Raw genomic sequence first — 12,823 nt, 5'->3', positions numbered from 1 at the left:
TTAGATTTTTGTCCAGAGTACACACAATGAAGGACAAATTACATAAATTGAAGTCAAAATCGTCGTTCTTTTTCGATCTATAACATAAGGGAGAGTAAGAGAGAATATAAATGACCATCAAGAACATTTAAGATCACCACCAATGGAAGACCAATTTTCATTTTTAAAAACTAATTTTACTTACATTTTTGGTAGGGTACTTTTTTTCGTATTTTTGGAAATTTTACACGCTCAAAATTCACGCATACACACATTGGTCATCATCATCGTTATTAGATCTAAAATTCTAATCAAATCGATTAGATTTAGATCGATTCAATTGTGTGATTGAAGAAATTTTGAACAAAAATTGAAAAAAATTGAGGTCAACTTGTTGCACAAACAAACAAACAAAACACAGGTTTTTTTCATTTTGAAGAGGGGGTGTGTATATGAATGAATCAACATTCGAATGTTGATGATGATGATGGATATTTTGACCTAAGAAACAAAATAGTCGAACTTTCTGTGTGTCCCACACCCCCCATTTTATGAATGACCTGTGTTTGTGTTTGTGTTGTGTGAACGATGAATTCCCAGCCAGTTTCGTTTAATAAAAACTTTTTTTTTTTTTTTTGGATCAAAAAATCAAACAATAACGATGATGATCAATATTGAAAGCAAGTGATCCAGACGAAACAAAAAAAACCGTTCAGATTACAATACTTCCGCGTAAGAAAATGAAGAAAATCAGGGTTTGTCACCAAAAAAAAAAACTTTTGTTGAAATTTTCCAAGCTTAGTGTGTGTGTGACCCCTGTGGAACATATTTTGTCGATTATATTTTTTTTGACGATATATACACCGTGATTGTTGAATAATGAAAAGAAACATTCATTCATTTTGAGTTTTTGTGTGTGAGAAAAACCGAAACGGTTTTTCAAGAAATAGTCAAGCAACTGAGAAAATGCCAACACAGAGAGTGCATGTGAAATAGGGTCCTGAAATCATTAAAATGTTGAAGAAAGAAAAAAGAAAAATATCAAGGACAATATTGGGATTGTAAATTTGGAAGAAAAAAGTAAATGGAAATTTGAAAAAAAACTAAGAAAGAAAATTCAAAAAAATATACCTTGATGATTGTAAACAATTGAATGACCTTTTTTTCTTATTCTTCGTTAAGTTTTTGTTTGTTTTGTTTGTTTGAAAATCTTCATTCATAATTCATGTTGGCTTTTTTTCGGACCGAAATTGTTTCCAAAATGATTCTTGAAGGAATTTCCCGAAAAAAAAGGATTCTCGAGAGCCAAATCAACCCGGTTCGATATTTGAATGGTTCGTTTGTTCAATTTTTTTTGTCTGACATTCAAATCGTGACCGAGAAAAAAATGAAACAAAAAAAAAACACATTTTCATCATCAGATGTGACAGCATTTAGGGTTGAACTTACTTACTATAATTTAATTTCATGAAAATTTATCCTGGTTTTTTTTTGTACAAGAAAAATAAACACTGTATCTTGTTTGATGATGATCTCGAACTTGTTCTTGAATTTGAATTTGATGATGATGATGATGATGATTGAAAATGATCGATACAATCAACCCATCAGTGGTGGATGATGATTTTGTGTATTAACATAATCAAATTTGACGTACATCAAACCAAACCAAACCAAAATCATTCATTCAGAATTTTTAATTTTCTAGATCAGAATTAACATTTTTGACATTCGACAAACAAAAAAAAAAACAGCAAAATTTCGAATGTTTGCAAAAAATCGAATCGAATGAACAGAACAGAACAGAGCAGCAAGAAAATTTCCCAGAACGGAAATGAGATTTAGAAGAAAATATTCCGGAAATTTAATTTTGAACAGCTGTTTTGACAGAATTAATTGAAATTGATTGATTTTATTTTGTTTTTGTTTTTTTTTTTTTTTTGGTTGGTTGTATTTTCGAAATTATCCTGGTTATAATCATCATCATCATAAGCTCAATCAATTAATTAGATAAAAAGACAAAAAATCTACCCTATGGTGTGCACATCAAATGGATCATGATGTTAATGTTAATGTTTTTTGATTGAAATGGATTTTTTTATTTGGTACAATCCAATCGGGATACACATCTGGTTCCATCAATTTTTTTTGCTTGGTTCAAGTTTAATTAAAAGCACAATAACCTTTTTTTTTGTTACATCCATCGATGATGATGAGAAAGTCTTTTGGTAATGTTTTTTTACGGATTCCATGATTTGTTTTTGTTAAAAAAAAAACTTTACCAGATTCGGTCGCTAACCTTTCTTTCTTTCGTTCTTTTGTTGTTGTTGTTGTTGGAGCCGGGGATATATAATTATATCAGATTATTTCTCATCATCAGAAGAGAGAGAGAAAGAAAAACGCGTGCAAAGTAAGTAAGTAATATCAACGAATGAATTTGGAGGTCGAAGGCCATCCAGTTTCAATTTCATTTCAATCTTGTCCAGTTCAGATAAAAAATATTCTCTCTGTTTTTTCTGAAGTTTTCACCATTTTGATGATAATGATGGTGGTATAAGTGAACACTGCTGGTATGGTGTGTGTGTTTGCCTCTGAAAACAAAACAAAACAAAAAAGAAGGAAGGATATGAAAGATCTGTTTTTTTGGTCGGTTGGTTTGGGATGTTTTAACACGGGGTTCGATGCACTTGCCTAGCCTTTTTTCTGTTTGTCCATAGCCAATAACACCCAAAATATATACAAGGTAAAAAATTGTGTGAGAAAAGATTTTTTTTTTTTTTGATGGCCGGCTGAATTCATTTTGTTTTGAAAAGATGAGGAGGGGACCAAGCGCTCAAACGATTCGAACGTTCGACCGAATGTTGTTATTGTCGATTTTTTTTGCACTCTGTGTGTATTTACACTCGCACGTATTTTTTGCAACATAGAACCGACATTTTTTCATAGTCTTTTTCGTTGTTTGATGAAATTTTTTTTCTCTGCTGTTGTTGTTGGTAGTATTGCTATCTTGATACGTGTATGGTTTGGTTGTCGACATAGATAGATAGATAGATAGATTGGGTCGGTACCATTTTTGTTTGTTTGATGATGATTATTTGTGGGTAAAGTTCGCATATTAAGAATTGAACCATAAGTTTGACTGATGATGGTGGATGATGATCTCGTGTCGCCTCCTCCTTTTTTTACACATTTGGGATTTCATTATTTCTTTCTTTTCATTTCGTTCTCACGAGATTCGTCGTTTTTTCTTCTTTCTTTGCTGGATTGACGGTATTTCGATGATTTTCTTGGATTTTCTTGACAAAAAAAATTGAAACTTTTGATTTTTCTTTTTTTTTCGAACAAAAAATCTTCATTCGAATCATCAAGATTCGAATCATCGAATATCTAAATTCATCAAACATTAGATGGCGCTGTTGCTATTGTTTTAGGAATGGAAGCGGTATTTTTCGAATCAAAATCAAAGATTTCCTTTTTTTTTTTTTGTTCTGCTATTTTATCTCACTGTTTGGACAGACAAACAATATACACCTGCCTACATTCAATATCCTCATTACTTCCACCATTACCACTACCACTACTGTATCCCTTGTCATTCGAAAATCTCTGTCTCTCGGCAAGTTATCTTGGACCGCCCCTCCATGGATATCCACGAATCCGATATTCAATTCCTTCATTGATATGAACGTCTATCACTTACGAAAATATATTTTTTTTGGTTGATCCTGTCGTCGTCGTCGTCGTCGTTTCGTTTCGTTTCTTTCATTCATTCCATTCCATTATCCATCATCATAACATTCGAAATTCTATTTTCATTCGAAAATTTTTTTTTTGTGGTTCATTCAAACTTCCATACGAATACACCATTGTGTTCGGGTTTTCTATGTAATTTTTATATTTTTTTTTTTTGAAGTTTGTTTTTGTTTCCCCTCGTTTCTTTCTGATGATGATGATGGTTTATTATTGTTGTTATTTGGGGCTATATCATATATGAAATGACTGTGTTTTTTGATACGTTTTCTGGTTTAAAGATTTGGTGTTTTTGAAAAAATTATTTTACTGGATTTTGAGCCTTCTTCTTCTTCTGTTTTAAAGTGTATGTTTTGTTCCTAAAAGTGTTCTCAGTTTGTTCAGTGTTTGATCCATTATCATCATCCATATTTGAAGATTCTTGTGTGTGTGTTTGTTTTATCAATAAGGTAATCATCGAATTGAAAATTCTCAAAGATAATGATGATTATCATTATTATTTGTTTTCAATTTCTTTATGATTTATTTTGGTTTTGGTTATCATTATTATTATCATTGATAATAATTCCAAATGAATTTTCTAGATTTGAATGGATCTTTATCTAAAATGAATGGATGATGATGATCCATTTTATTCATGTTTTTATGTGAATTTTGAAATTTTACCTACACCACTAACAACAACAACGATTCGATAGATTCGTTCAAGCTCAGTGATCATTAACCAGATTTTATTATTATTATTTTCCTGTAAAAAAATAGACAACCATCATTGTTAACCATCCATCCATTCATTCGATTCGAAAAATCTTTTGATCTGTATATCTGTATCTTCGGGGTTTATCTAATCACATTCATCGTCATCATCATCATCATAATAATTATCGTGAAATAGTTTTTCCAAAATATCCTTTCAATGATTTTTGTGTGTGAGAAAATCTTTTACAGAATTTTTTTTTTCATTTCGAATGCCTTTGTTTTCTTAAAAAAAAACAAAAAATTCTGAATCTTTTTTCCAAATCATCAAATGACAGGGGTGAGTAGTGTCAATGAAAACATTGAATTCTTTATGGCTCAAATCTTAAATCGGTTATCTCAGAGCCAAAATGGATTATTTCGTTTTAGATTTACCTTAATGATGATGATGATAATTTTTGTCAGGTTTTTCGTTTCGTTGAAGATAGTATTAGTGTGTGTGTGTAATGCACACCTATATCAACGATAATGTGTAACGATCAGATTTGACCCGAATCATTAACCTTTGATGATGATGATGATGATATTTGATGTTTGATGACCATTATAAAAAAAATATATATCCATATCATTGTTTGAAAAAAAAGGACAATTCGTTGTTGTTTGTCATCATCATCATAAAAAAGCCGACAAAAAAAAATACAAAACTTTTCAACCACATTTATCAATCGATTTTTTCTGCTTTTTTTCGTTCGGAAAAATGTATTTTTTTCGGATGAAAAACAAATAGAAAATTCTTTAGTCTTCGATTGATTACCTTGATTTTTTCAAGAAATTCTAGAAATTCTGTTTATTTGGTTGTTTTTTTATTGTTTTTGATTGATTTTTTTTTAGTCTTCATCATAGGAATTTACAATCGTTTTGGGTCATTTTCAAGCTATAGAAAGAGAGAGAGAGAGAGAGAGCCATAAAAATCTCATTCATTTTTTTTCTGGTTTTCTCTATTTCTCATGGTTCAATTTTTTTTGTTTTACCTGGTTTACTCTCATTTCATTTGCCATATGTGTGTGTGTCTGTGTCCTCAATTTCATTGTAGGTATATATTATTTTCTCTTTTTTTCTCTTGTTTTGGTCAGGTTTTTTTTCCCTGTATTTTTTTTTGGTGTTTCGAAAAAAAAATATGCTTGAAATCTTTTTTCTCTTCTTGTGTATTTAGTTTCTTCGTTGTTGGATGATGGATAATCTCATGTGAGTGTTGTTTTTTTTTCATAGTCAATCTCCCTATTGATTTCCTAATGATGATCTCTATTGGTTTGAAAATTTTTCTATTCATCAGATAACAATAAAAGAGAGATGGGTTTTATCATCATCATCATTTTTGTTCTTTCTTTACCATCGATAAGTTGATGATCACGATGCAAGAGAGAGAGAGAGAGAGAGAGAAAGAGAGAGAGATTTTTAAATCCAAAAAAATTGCATTTTTTGATTTCATTGCTGTCGAAATAGCTAACATTTTTTGTTTCCATTTCAAATTAGATAAAAAGCAAAAAAAAACATTAATAGAAAATTTATATTTATAATGATGATTATGATTATAATCAACACTGATTTAATTGAATCTTGTAAATTATTATTATTATTATTATTTGCCTTTAATTAAAAACCACCGAAAAAAAAATTACAAAAAAAATTCTTAATCAGCAATTATAAATAACTTCTTTTTTTCTTTCCCTCTCTTTTTTAATTAATTAATTCTTATAGAATAAATTATTATTATAAAAATTGATAATCATAATAATCATTAATGATAAAAATAAAAATATTTGGTTATGTTTTTAGCCAAGTTTAGGTTAGGTTAGAGGTGTCCTATTTTTATATAAATTTTGTTTGCCAAGGACCCTACACTAATACTTTATATTTTTTTAGCTTCTTCTTCTTCTTCTTCTTCTTTTGATCTTAATTTAGGTTATCATAGTTTTTTTTTCTAATAGAACAGATATCAAAAAAGCCAAAAAAAAAATATTTTTCCTTGTTTCCCCCTTGTTATCATTATCATAAGTGTCATATCCACATATAAAGATAATGTTTCGGTTTTTTTTTATTATTATTATCTTTTTGTTGGTTTACCCGGTGTATTCACACAGAGTGAGATTGATGATTTATTTGTTTCCGAAATGAATATTGTATGAAAATTTGTGAGGGGGAAAACAGACAGATTGATTTATGAAATTCCTGGTTTTTAATTTGATTTTTTTTCTTTTTCTTTTTTCATTAGATTTTTTTGATAACAACGAACAAATATTGATCGAAAACATGAAAAATCCTAGATAAAAAGCATCATCATTTTTTTTGATCAAAAAAAAATCCATATTTTTTTTGGCCTATGCAACATATCATCAATGTTCACTGCCATATTTGAATTTTTTGAATAACGGGGAAAAAATGTTCATAAATCAAAATAATCAACAACAACAACAACAACAACAATCACAAAAACGATCAACAATGGTCAATACAAATAATATTGCTACTGTTTCTGGAACTAACAACCATAATAATAATATTGTTGATGATGATCCTGATGATCATGATGATATTGATTGTACAAATAATCAACAACACCTGTTTACATCACGAATAACATCAATAAATAATAATAATAACCATTATCATCTAAATCATCATATTGATGGTGACCATGATCATCATAATCATCATCATGATAATAATAATAATGATACATCTTCCATATCAATCGATAATAATGATCAAATATCAATGACTATTGATTCAAGACAATCATCAATATTATTATCATCACCACCACCACCACCACCACTACCATCATTATTACAATCAACATCATCATCATCATCCGTTTCATCATCACCATCAACATTATCATCTCCATCGCCTAATAATAATCGTGTTTCAGTTAAAAAATTAGCTAGACAAGCATCAAGATCACGAAGTTTATCAAGAGTAAAGAAAAAATTATGTATCAATCCAGTCATGACCAATGTTGTTATGGCGGCGGCTGCGGCGACGGCTGTTGTTAATGAAACAACAACAACAGTATCATCAGCTAATCCACCATATTATTTTGATTCAAAATCTCAACCACAACAATCCAGTCAACAAGATTCTCCTCCTCTATTATCATCATCAAATAATACCTCAACGAATTGTACGTCTTCCATAATTTCTGCCAATGGTAGCCATCAACAAAATCATGAATTTCATAATCAATCGATAATAGCTACCTCTTCTTCTTCTTCTACTTCTTCTTCCTCTTTGGATACTATTAATAGTATTTGTTGTTCTCAGAATTCATCTACGATCGATTTACAAAATCATATTCCATTAACAAAAGATTTACCTTCTTGTTCTTCGTCTTCAAAAACTTCATCATCATCAACAACAACAACGACGACGACGGCAACAAATAATGTGGCTAATATTGATGATCATGAAGATATGCTTTTATTAGCCGATGATAATAATGCATGTTCAGCATCACCAACTGATCCTCAACAATCTTCATCAAATAATTTAAATTTAAGCCTTGAATCTCATAATGATCATCTTCATCATTTAAATAATTCTCATGTAAATCATCCTCATAATCATCATTCATCGCCTTATGATTTACGTAGAAAAACTGTTTCAAATTTAAATCAAAATTGTTGTGTTGTTGAAACATCATCATCATCTCAACAAGATCAATCCAATTTACAATCATCGATTAATGATAATTCCATTGTGCCGAATCAACAACAACCAACAACAATCAATGAATGTTCATTATCATCAACAAATCATTCAACAATCATTCGACAACATTGTCGTTCATATCGATCACAAAATCATAGTCCAACAACAACGAAAGGTTAGTTTGAGGTCACTATTTTGACAGAATATTTAGATTAATTTTTTTTAAATTTTTATTTACGATATTGACAAAAATGAAATAGCATTTGCCGATAGAAATCAATTCGTTAGCCAAACAACAACAACAACAACAACAACCGTACAAGATGGAGCAGCTGCAAGCTATCTACTTTATCAACTACCCGATGAAGTATTGCTTTTAATATTCTCTTATCTATATGAAGTAGACCTGTGCCATGTATCTGAAGTTTGTAAACGATTCCATAAAATTGCTAATGATTGTAAATTATGGTATGTTGTATTTTTTTTTCATTCCATTAGTGTTATCATATTTTATCTCTTAATATTGCTTATTTATTTTTTTAAAATAAACAGGAAAAATCTTTACCAAGATCGTTATGAATATGATAATCCAATGTTTTATCGTGGTGTTGCCAAATTTGAATTAGTTCCAGCCACTGAATGTGATCTAGATAATCCTTGGAAAGAAAGTTTTCAACAATTGGTCAGTTGGTTTTTGTTTTTTCGATGATTTTGTTTTAATTTTTTGTTTTTTGTTTTTTTTTCAATCAGTATTATGGTATTCATGTACGACCTGGACGATTAGAACAAATTGAAAAAAATACACAAAGATATCGTGGTCAATCGATTGTTTATTTCGATACAATCGAACAAGCATATAATTATTCAGAAGATTTTGATAATTGTTTTATATTTATACATTCTGGTCATTATAAATTTGATTATCTTATGATTGATTCGAATGTTAATTTTATTGGTGCTTGTAAGTATATACAAATTAGTTAGTTATTATATAGTGGTTTCTCATTTCAATTCTTTTATTTGATTTGATTGATATCTAGCTTCGGGAAATATTGTCGAGAATGTTATTTTGGAAAAAGAAACCGAATCAACCATAACATTTGTTGAAGGTGCACGTGAAGCTTATTTAGGATATGTAACCTTGAAATTTACACCCGACCAATCAACTTCAGCACAACATCATAAACATTATTGTTTGAAGATTGGTGAAAATAGTTCACCAACAATTGATCATTGTACAATTCGTTCTACATCAGTAGTTGGTGCAGCTGTCTGTGTTTCCGGTGCTGGTTCCGAACCAACTATTCGTCATTGTGATATTAGCGATTGCGAAAATGTTGGTCTTTATATTACCGATTATGCACAAGGTATTTATGAAGAGAATGAAATATCTAGAAATGCATTAGCCGGTGTTTGGGTTAAGAATCATGCAAATCCAATTATGCGTCGTAATCATATACATCATGGTCGTGATGTTGGTGTATTTACATTCGATAATGGATTAGGTTATTTTGAAGCAAACAATATTCATAATAATCGTATTGCCGGTTTTGAAGTAAAAGCTGGTGCTAATCCAACTGTAACTAGATGTGAAATACATCATGGCCAAACTGGTGGCATTTATGTTCATGAATCTGGTCGTGGTCAATTTATTGAAAATCGTATACATTCGAATAATTTTGCTGGCGTTTGGATTACATCACAATCAAATCCAACCATACGAAGAAATGAAATTTATAATGGCCATCAAGGTGGTGTTTATATATTTGGTGAAGGACGTGGCCTTATTGAACATAATAATATTTATGGAAATGCTTTAGCCGGAATTCAAATACGTACTGCTAGTGATCCTATTGTACGATTCAATAAAATTCATCATGGTCAACATGGTGGTATTTATGTTCATGAAAAAGGTCTTGGTTTGATTGAAGAAAATGAAGTTTATGCAAATACATTGGCCGGTGTTTGGATAACAACCGGATCAACACCAACATTACGTCGTAATCGAATTCATTCGGGTAAACAAGTTGGTGTTTATTTCTATGATAATGGTCATGGTCGTCTAGAAGAAAATGATATTTTCAATCATCTTTATTCGGGTGTACAGATTCGAACCGGATCTAATCCGGTTATTCGAAAGAATAAAATTTGGGGTGGTCAAAATGGTGGTGTACTTGTTTATAATGGTGGATTGGGTTTATTGGAACAAAATGAAATTTTTGATAATGCTATGGCTGGTGTTTGGATTAAAACTGATTCAAATCCAACACTAAGACGAAATAAAATATATGATGGTCGTGATGGTGGTGTATGTATATTTAATGGTGGTAAAGGTGTATTGGAAGATAATGATATATTTCGTAATGCACAAGCCGGTGTTTTAATATCAACACAATCACATCCATTATTAAGAAGAAATCGTATATTTGATGGTTTAGCTGCTGGCGTTGAAATTACAAACAATGCAACAGCTATACTTGAATTTAATCAAATATTTAATAATCGTTTTGGTGGTTTATGTCTGGCATCAGGTGTATTACCAATGTTAAAAAATAATAAAATCTATGATAATCATAATGCAGTTGAGAAAGCAGTAAATAGTGGTCAATGTTTATATAAAATATCATCATATACAAGTTTTCCAATGCATGATTTTTTTCGGTAAGTTTTTTTTGTTTGATGATAATTTACTTGATGATTAATGGTAATTTGAAATTTATTCTCTATAGATGTCGAACATGTAACACAACAGATCGAAATGCTATTTGTGTTAATTGTATAAAAACTTGTCATAATGGACATGATGTTGAATTTATTCGTCATGATCGGTATGTTGTTTGCATTGTTTTGTTTGTTTTGTGGTTTTAATTTTTATTCATTTTTATCTCTCTTCCCCTTCATTTGATTAGATTTTTTTGCGATTGTGGAGCAAGAACATTAAGCAATCAATGTCAATTACAAGATGAACCAACACAAGATACTGATACATTATATGATTCAGCAGCACCAATGGAATCACATACACTTATGGTTAATTAAAGAAGAAGAAGAAAAAAAATATGTTTTGCGAAACGAACAATTATGAACAATTGTGCAATTGAGATGCCAGAACAACCAGATACCAAAGATGATTTTTTCTTCCAAAAGAAAAAACAAATTTCGACGAAACTTTAGAAAATTAATCAATTTTTTCCCCCAATTAATCAATTGTACAAAACAAAAAACACTCCTTAGGAATTTTATTTTTTTATTTTTTTTACATTTGTATAATATTAGTTTCTTTTTTTTAGTTGTTCAAAATCTTATAATCATCATTCGATAATCATCATCATTATCAAACACAACAGGCTGCCTCTTTATGGAAAAAAAAAATTCTTTTCTTGGTTTTTTTTTGTAACAGGAAAAACAAACAAACAAAATTTTGTGCAATTCCAAACAACCATATACTCAGATTTTGTCCCAAATCAATGATATTTTCCAAACATTTTTTTTTTTGTTTTGTATACTCGGCCCGGATTCTTTCGACCAATGTTTTTTTTTCTCATACAAAAATCTTCCCGCTATTTTTTTCTCCGTACTTGATTTCAATTAACCCTTTTTTTTTAATTTTGCGCCTTGATTTTTTTCAAATTTTCAACAAAAAATGATAATCATATTTTGCCTAATTACACACACACACATATTTTATAGATAGCTTCTTCAATTTTTAATTTTCTTTTTTTTGTAAAACAAATTAATTATTTTCATATATTTTGGATCATTATCAAAATAAACACATTACGCACATTATCATTTTGACCAAAAATTTTTTTTTGAATAAATATCAAACGCCATCTGATGAAATGGATTGAAAGTTTCAAAATTCTTTTACAAAAATCATTTTTTTTTGCCGGTTCTTTGAAATTATCTCCCGAAAGCGATGTTCATCATTATCGAATGCTATGCATAGCAGAATGCGCTATAGCGTTATATGTTGCCACTGCACAGAATCTATCTATCTATTCGAATAAAAGTTCGAACAGCCGAATTTTTATAAAATCATTCGAAACGGACAAACTCACATACGCATCATTCATTATGGATGATGGTAACAATTATCGTTCGATATATTGATGCCACCGACAACCACATACTACCACCTTGTGTCTAACAATGATGATTTTTTTCTGCTTTCAATTTTGTTGGTCCAATGACATTTATGATAATAGTAAATCATCATCGTTTCTCATTTCGGTCATTATTTCGATCGTTATGATGATTTTCAAACGATAAAGATGGGCGCCTCGTTTTTTTTTTTTGTGGCCAAAAAACAAATCAAATTCTGTATATTTTTTTCGTGTATAGCAACCAACCGGTTATTCATTTTTTTTCTTCGGTTTGACCTTGTACATTTACGCGCTTTTTATTTTAAACAGATTCTTTTCGCTGTTGATGAATGATGTTTAGTGATTTGTTGTGTGAAACTCTCTCATCATCATCATGATTGAAGTTCATCGACCATCGATTTATTCATTTTAATAATAATTTAAATGAAACATTATAATTTGTTTTTTTTTTTTTTTTGCTTATTAAGCCGATTATCTAAGAAAAAAACAAACAAACAATTATAATTTTAACAGATTGATTTTTGATTTGTTTCTGTAATTGACATTTTTTTTCAAATGTTTTCAATACGCTTGTTGCA

General features: G+C 29.9%; 1 protein-coding gene across 1 annotated transcript; it reads left to right on the top strand.

Annotated features, from left to right (window-relative positions):
• Positions 1–3,761: 3,761 nt before the first annotated feature.
• On the top strand, positions 3,762–11,928 carry FBXO11 (F-box protein 11). The gene is made up of 8 exons (XM_075821915.1): positions 3,762–4,178; positions 6,701–8,314; positions 8,400–8,607; positions 8,692–8,821; positions 8,890–9,100; positions 9,180–10,800; positions 10,869–10,967; positions 11,049–11,928. The coding sequence occupies exons 2-8, from the start codon at positions 6,868–6,870 to the stop codon at positions 11,176–11,178; spliced, it is 3,846 nt and encodes a 1,281-aa protein (XP_075678030.1). The 5' UTR covers positions 3,762–4,178; positions 6,701–6,867; the 3' UTR covers positions 11,179–11,928.
• The last annotated feature ends 895 nt before the right edge of the window (positions 11,929–12,823 follow it).

This window comes from Dermatophagoides pteronyssinus, unplaced genomic scaffold, assembly GCF_027571235.1.
Source record: "Dermatophagoides pteronyssinus isolate colony J.1.1.1.1 unplaced genomic scaffold, Derpt_VIB-CSIC_2022.12 sq0014, whole genome shotgun sequence".
Lineage (NCBI taxonomy): Eukaryota > Metazoa > Arthropoda > Arachnida > Sarcoptiformes > Pyroglyphidae > Dermatophagoides > Dermatophagoides pteronyssinus.
The sequence above is the reverse complement of the archived record's forward strand: the minus strand, read 5'-3'. Positions and strand labels throughout refer to the sequence as shown.

Bases quoted from the DNA above. Each gene is read 5' to 3' on its own strand.
- FBXO11 (XM_075821915.1), top strand. From the start codon at position 6,868: ATGTTCATAAATCAAAATAATCAACAACAACAACAACAACAACAATCA. The intron at 9,101-9,179 runs GTAAGTATATAC...ATTGATATCTAG, and splicing joins TGTTAATTTTATTGGTGCTT to CTTCGGGAAATATTGTCGAG. The intron at 10,801-10,868 runs GTAAGTTTTTTT...TATTCTCTATAG, and splicing joins CCAATGCATGATTTTTTTCG to ATGTCGAACATGTAACACAA.